Source organism: Chaetura pelagica, unplaced genomic scaffold (genome assembly GCF_000747805.2).
Source record: "Chaetura pelagica isolate M959 unplaced genomic scaffold, ChaPel_1.0 scaffold69, whole genome shotgun sequence".
NCBI lineage: Eukaryota > Metazoa > Chordata > Aves > Apodiformes > Apodidae > Chaetura > Chaetura pelagica.
In genome coordinates this window covers 1,976,948-1,984,087 of record NW_009970724.1, presented here as the reverse complement: position 1 = coordinate 1,984,087, position 7,140 = coordinate 1,976,948, and the positions used below count along the sequence as shown (strand labels likewise).

Here is a 7,140-nt window from a genome sequence, read left to right as displayed (position 1 = left end):
GATTTTCCGTCTCGTTTGAGGATTATCCCCTGGCTAAGCAGGTCAGAGAGCTTGGCGACACGTGCTGCAGAGGGAGGGCTGGCACGCAGCACTTGGCCACCCTCCTGCAGCCTGGCTGGTAGTGTTGGAGTGGGGACAGGGACCTCCACGTGATGTGTGCTTCGGGTGGGAGTTATGGAACATGGACTTCAGACACTGAGCCACTTCTTTGAAGGCAGCAGGGTGTTGCTGTAGTGGTGGAGTTGATGGGATTGCAGGTGTCCAGGTGGGGCATCAGAGACTTGAAAATGGTTTACAGAGAAGTACCTGTCCCCTTCACCATGGGATTTCCTCTGAGGTAAAGGGGTGAGGTGGGGTGACTCCTGGCAGCACACAGAGGGGATGCTGAGGCCAAGACACCCTCTTCCCACTGACCTGGACCTAGAAGCTGCTACCACTAGCATGGCTCTCTCCCTGAGCTGGTGGCACTGATGGCTTTTTTCCTTCCTATGTCAGCCAATATGTCAGCTGCTAATGCACTGGGCAGCCATGCCACACCAGGGTGGGTGTGCAGCTGTTCCAGTGTCAGCGCTTGCTTCACTTCCCCATGGTCTGCACAAGAGAACTGGCATCATGTGTGCCTCTCATTCCAAGCATCCTTGGCCCCGCATCTGCCTGCGGCGGGACAGGCAGGGAGCGTGTGGAATAGCTGCAGCTCCTGATAACACGCCTCGGCAGGCAGGGAAATGGCAGGCTGTTCATCAGCCTCCAGCACGGCCTCTCTCCGGGGGCCCTGGGCTGCGTTTCACCTTGGCTGCCTCCTTCTTGTTGCCTTGGTTACCATCACTTAGAGGCAGCAGCGCAGAGGGGAGGCTGATGTGCATGATGTGATGTGGGAGAGCTGGTCCACGCAGGGCTGCGGCAGCCCAGGGGCTAAGGGGACATGCAGTGGGGCCAGCATCCTCCCTGGGTAGGAGTTGCCAGGGGTGGCTGCCCCCTTCATCCCAGTCAGAGGGGTCAGTCCCACACTCTGGTGGGACTTGCACAGAGCTGATGGCCACTGGCTCAGCCCTTCTCATTGCTTGCAGAGGCTTAGCTATGGGAGTGCTCCGGGCTTCTGCCTTCAACCTGATGCCACAGCTTTACCCTGTAACTGGTAAAGGCTCCTGGATGTGTCCTGTTGCACAGAACAGCCTTCCAGCAGGGAAAGCTGGGTGGGAGCCCTGGGAGAGCATCAGGAGGAAAGGATGCCATGGCAGCCAGTGCGGGTGAGTCAGTTCCCAGCACCAATTCAAGCTGTGGTTGCAGGTACGTGAACACCCTCCTGAAGCTCATCCCCCCCGTGCTGGGGCTCCAAGAGCAGCTGCGCCAGGCGGTCCAGAGCGGGGACATGGAGACATCGCATGGGATCTGTCGCATTGCTGTGGCCCTGGGGGAGAACCACTCCCGGTGAGTGCTGGGACAGTCCCCAGGAGAGGGGATGAGCTTGGAGCAGCCTTCTCTTCCCACATACTGCTTTGTTGAGGGCCTGTCCTGCAGCCTGTGGTGTGTGTCATGGCAGAGGAACCAAGTTCTCAGTGGTGGTACCACCCTGACTGTGCTCTCTGCTTCCCAGGGCCCTCCTGGACCAGGTGGAGCACTGGCAGAGCTTTCTGGCCCTGGTCAACATGATCATGTTCTGCACTGGCATCCCTGGACACTATCCCGTCAACGAAACCACCAGCTCCTTGACGCTCACCTTCTGGTACACGCTGCAGGTCAGTGGCCATCATGGGGCAGCCTGCCCAAATCCTGCACTCCAGGCAGGGCTGGGGCAACTAGTGCAGAGTGACTGGGATCTGGCCTGCCTGCATTTGCTTGGTAGGGATTTACTGTGACCTTGCTCCTTGCCCTGTGCTGGCAGCCACCACAGGGCACATAACTCAGAAATGCTGGCCTTGCAGCTTGCTTTTTCCTCCCCAGTCTTCCTTGGAAGTCTGAGATAGGCTTTAAGGGCCTTGTTAACATAACTAATTAAAACTTCATGCTAACTGTTCTTTTCCAGCAGCAGACCTGGCTGTTTAGCTCCTTACTATGTGGCCACACTGGCTACAGGCAGGGAGGAGAGCATGTGCTGGCTTGTTGCAGGCTAGACCCTGCTGCCGGGCTGGTGGTTTGGGTCTCTTGGAGGAGGAAAGAGGGGGATGGGAGCTGCTAATGCTGCTCGGTGTGGGTCCCTCTCCCCGTTTGAACATTCCCTGTGCCAAAAGAGCAGCCCTGCCATGCTGTGCTCTATTTTTAGCCCCTGTTCATCCCCCCAGCTCCATTCCTCCGCAATCTGATGCGGTGTGGCTGAGCGTGGGCAGGGAGGGGGCTGATGTTGGCACTGTGCTGGCAGCTCGTCTGCTGCACAGGGCCGGGCTGAGGCTCCCACCAGTTTTAACCTGCTTCTCTGGGTGGGTCTGAGGACATGGGTGCAGGCAGGAGAGTGCTGTGTGCTCCCCAGGCATCCATCCTAGCCTGTTCCGAGGCTAGGACATGGCAGGGCTGTGCCACCCCATTGTAACCAAGCTGTCCACAAATGGTCAAGGGTCCCTCTGGCTGCTGGGGCTTCTGGCTTCTTGGCTCCAGATTATGGTGCCACTGCAGGAGGGCTTGGCATCAGGTGAACTCTTGGAACATCAGGTGGCAGCCTCTGAGACTGGTTCCAGCCCTGGGAGCTGCTACTGAGCCCCCCATGCAGCAGGCATGCTGGCTTCATTTTCTTTCCACTGCAACACCTGATGTATTTCTCCTCCTGCCACCAGGATGATATCCTCTCCTTCGAGCCAGACAAGCAGGCAGTGTACCAGCAGGTCTACAGGCCTGTCTACTTTCAGCTGGTGGATGTGCTGCTGCACAAAGCCCAGTTCCCCTCCGATGAGGAGTATGGCTTCTGGTCTTCGGATGAGAAAGAGCAGTTTCGGATATACAGGTACAGCTGGGAGATTTGGGTTTGCTTGTCAGGCAGGTGAGAATGCAGGCAGTATCCCACCTCCCTGGAGCCTTGGCACCATAGGGACATCCAAGGAGGGGCACTGGGGAGATTCCTTCCACCAAGAGCTGTTTTGGCTGTGGTGGTGATATGGAAATGAGCTGGTGTTTAGGCATGGCACTTCTTGCCCTGGGAACACTCTACACTGGGCTGGGGCAGGGTCCTTGTGCAAGCAGTGCCTGCGTCCTGCCTGGCAGCAGGAGGGGAATTGACGTGTCTGTTTCTACAAGGAATTCACTGTAGGGCATGGGGACAGCATTTGAAGACCCTCTATGTTCTCTGCAGGGTGGACATCTCTGACACACTGATGTACGTGTATGAGATGCTGGGTGCTGAGCTCCTGAGCAGCCTCTATGACAAACTGGGACGCCTCCTGACCAACACGGAGCAGCCATCCACGTGGCAGGTGAGCAAGGGGACCCAGGCACCAGGCTGATGGCTGCCAGCCCCTTGGGGACCTATCCCAGCCACAGGGTGTTGAAAGCGAAGGGACATGATAGAGGAGCATGACCACCTTGCCAGCACATGGATGGGCTTTCTGGGATGTTCTGGGAGGAGGAGCAGGTCTTCTGCCTCACTGTCCTTCGTGCTGCCCAGGGACCTGCCTCCTTGGCCATTGCCCAGGGGATCCTGAGCTAGTGTCTGGGGCAGGGGTTGGCATCGAGAGTCAGTGCATGGCTCTGACAGTGCCTCTCCCATCCTGGCAGCACACAGAGGCCTTGCTCTATGGCTTCCAGTCCATCGCCGAGACCATCGATGTGAACTACTCCGATGTGGTGCCGGGGCTGATCGGCCTCATTCCCCGGATCAGCATCAGCAACGTGCAGCTGGCAGACACCGTCATGTTCACCATCGGTGAGGACTTTGCGTGCATGCAGGCTGGGCTAGGGAGGGAAAGCTCCTCTGGGTCTGCTCCTGCCCAGCAATAAGAGCAGCAAAAAGCAAAGCTGAGTATCCCAGGATGCAGGGAGCAAGAGCCAGCGGTGCAGCCCTGCAGTCTGATCCCATCTGTGTGTGCAGGGGCCCTGTCGGAGTGGCTGGCTGATCACCCCGTCATGATTAACAACGTGCTGCCACTGGTGCTCCAGGCCTTGGGCAACCCTGAGCTCTCCATCTCCAGCGTCTCCACCCTGAAGAAGATCTGCCGGGAGTGCAAGTACGACCTGCCGCCCTACGCTGCCAACATTGTTGCTGTGTCACAGGTAGGGGCTGGATGCAGATGGGGCTGTGGTGGTGAGCTGGGATATGCTCTGTGCAAGCCCCTTCATCTGCATGAATCAGGGAAGGGGGGATGCAAAGCAGCAGCTCAGGGCATCTTGCCTGGTGTGGGGTGTCCACCCTGCTCGTAGGCCAGTAGACCCCAGGTGTCCTTCTGTGAGTGCAGAAAAGACAGGCAGTGGCAGATGTGAGTGCCAAGAGGGTTTGCACATGGGCATCCACCCTTTCCCTAGGGTTGGTTTGCCTTGTTAGGAAGGGCTTCCTCCCAGTCCTGCACCCACCAGGCAACTGGTGCCACTGCTGAGTGTCTTGAGGGGCAGCCTGGTCTTCAAGCCTCTCCATAGAGACTGGGTTGGTTCTGCAGTCAAGGCAGGTTTGTCCTGTGGTCCTTCTTGGCTCTCAAGGTTTGGGACAGAGGGGACTCAGTCCTGAGGCACTAGGAGGAGTGCAGGGGTGTACATAGGAACAGAGAAGGGCTGGTGGAGAGCATGAGCCTCTGCTCTTAGAGCCTAGGGGGACACCATTGGTGGGGTAAGGAGGTCCCAACTGAGGTTGGCTTCTCTAGCCATCCTGCTGCAGAGCCCACCTGAGGCAGGGGCTGCCCTTGCTGGGTGGCTGAGGAAGATGACTGGGGGGAGAGCTTACAAGGAAACAGGAATTTTGTTCCCCTGCCTGTTGTGGATTGTGGGGTGGCTGTTTGGACCCATGTGCTGCTTGTGTGTGCCCACACTGGTGTCAGTTGTTGAACTCCTGTGTCAATCCTGCCTCCTGGGAGGGAAGGGACTTTCTGCAGCACTCACCCTCCTCTTTCTCTTTCCCATTCCTTTTGGCAGGAGGTGTTGATGAAGCAGATTCACAAGGTAAGAGGGGCTGGCTCACACCTCTGGCTGGTTTTGCCTACCCCATTAGTTGCACTCATCTGAAGATACGAGGGGTGCCATCGTGAGCTGGGCTGTCCCTGGAGGAGACCTCTGTGCTGCAGCATCCTGTGCAGGGCCAGGAATACTTGTGGACTGCCCCTCCCTGTGCTGCTGGGCTCCCACCGCACATGGGCTGGGGTCACGCTGGGGGCGTATGTCCCCATAGAGAGGGAAGTCCCCAGGGAAACTTAACTCCACCAGTTCCCAGTCCCTCCAAGCCCAAGGATGCCAATATGGCAAGAATCTCTTCAAGAGGAAAAATGAAGGAGATGAGAATGGGGTGGGACACTTCACCCCACAGGGGCTCTGGAAAGGGTGGTGTGCTGAGGTAGGATGAGTGATGCCAGCATGGAGACCTCTGGGCACCAACTAGCCTTTCCTTGGTGTATTGCTGGGAAGAGGCCAGGTGTGCTGGGGGCAAAGCACCTGTTCTTTGGGTTCTGCCATGCTGGTAGGGAGCTGCTCCCCTTTGCCCTTGGAGTGAGCCTGATAGAGCAGCTCAGGAGCTGCAGCACATTGGGATCCTGGCTCTGCTGGCTGGGCCCCTGGCAGCTGTCCTGGCCAGTGTGTGGTAGGGCTGCAGGGTGGGCTGTGACATGCCTTGTTCTGTCTCCTCTCTGTCCCAGACAAGCCAGTGCATGTGGCTGATGCAGGCTCTTGGTTTCCTGCTCTCTGCGCTGCAAGTGGAGGAGATCTTGAAGAACCTGCACTCTCTGATCACCCCCTACATCCAGCAGCTGGAAAAGCTGGCTGATGAAACGGTGAGTGCCCTCATGCTACCTCCATCCAGAAGCTGCTTCTCCCACTGGCTGTAGTCCTGGGACTGCTGTATTGAAGCAGTGCTCTTGAACATGGGCTCAAGACAGTGCAGGGACCACCTCTCAGGCACTTTGCCTCTACAGTTTGCCTGGTTCCTCAGCATGCCAAAGGTACAACTGTGATTGCACAGTGTGGTCTGTGTCACATTTTGGCTTTATTTTCCCTGGCAGCCCAATCCCTCCAACAAGCTGGCCATCATCCACATCCTGGGCCTGCTCTCCAACTTGTTCACCACTCTAGACATCAGCCACCACGATGATGACCATGAAAGCACTGAGGTCAAGAAGGTGCCAGTGCAGCAAGGACCCAACCCTGTGAGTACAGCAGTTGCTCAGTGTTCTTTGTCAGAGCCTGGCCAAAGCCTCACTATTCACTGCTGGTGCCAGGAGAAGGGGCTTTATGGGGAATGCAGCATGTAGCATGAAGAGGGTAGTGTTGGTGCATTCCAGCTCAGACAAGGCCTCCAGCTCATCCCACCTCACCTGAGGTGAGCAGAGGTGACCTGTAAGATCCCTCCTGGCTGAGTGCTGCTCTGGAGGACAGCCCAGGCACTGCTTGCCAGCTGTGAGTTGTGCTGAGCTTCTTCAGCAGGGAAGAAAGCTGCCCAGCTTCAGAGGGTGGGGGAGGGTTGCGCCTGAAAGTCTGAGTCCAGGCACTGCTCAGCATTGAATCTCTCCTCCCCAGTGCCTTGGTGGCCAATTCTGTTCAACCCCTCTCGTTCCTTACAGGTGGTGGTGGTTCTGCAGCAAGTCTTCCAGCTCATACAGAAGGTTCTCAGCAAGTGGCTGAATGATGCCCAGGTGGTGGAGGTAACCAGGCTTCTGTGTCCTACCTGCATCTCTGCCTGTCCTTGCTGACCTGAACTGGTGACAGCAAAGGACAGACTCTGGGTGATGCCTGTAAGAGGGATGTGTTGCTGGGTTGTCTGGACAAGTTCTGCTTGCTGTCCCCAGCAGCATCCAGCCATTCTTGTCTGTCCTATGCCCCCATCAGCTCTGCTTCTCTCCAGAGAGAGAGGCTCTGCCATGAGCAGGGATATGGGTGTTTCCCAGACCTGTGTTACCTAAGGATATAGCTCTGCTCAGACCTGGACCTGTGTCATCTGCTGTTTTTCCGGTTTGCTCAGTTCAGTAGTGCCCAGGTGCAGTGTCTCACCAGCCCATGGGGAACCTTCCTGCTGCAGTGGAAAGA

The 7,140-nt window shown here is 57.2% G+C and overlaps 1 protein-coding gene across 1 annotated transcript in view; it reads left to right on the top strand.

The window, feature by feature from the left end:
* Positions 1-7,140, top strand: part of IPO13 (importin 13) — a 20,433-nt gene that overhangs the window by 3,422 nt on the left and 9,871 nt on the right. The window contains exons 2-11 of the mRNA XM_010006567.1: positions 1,288-1,428; positions 1,595-1,736; positions 2,766-2,932; positions 3,278-3,398; positions 3,700-3,847; positions 4,013-4,194; positions 5,044-5,070; positions 5,757-5,891; positions 6,120-6,263; positions 6,678-6,758. Of these exons, the coding sequence (XP_010004869.1) occupies positions 1,288-1,428; positions 1,595-1,736; positions 2,766-2,932; positions 3,278-3,398; positions 3,700-3,847; positions 4,013-4,194; positions 5,044-5,070; positions 5,757-5,891; positions 6,120-6,263; positions 6,678-6,758 (1,288 nt within the window). The remainder of the gene's footprint in view (positions 1-1,287; positions 1,429-1,594; positions 1,737-2,765; positions 2,933-3,277; positions 3,399-3,699; positions 3,848-4,012; positions 4,195-5,043; positions 5,071-5,756; positions 5,892-6,119; positions 6,264-6,677; positions 6,759-7,140) is intronic.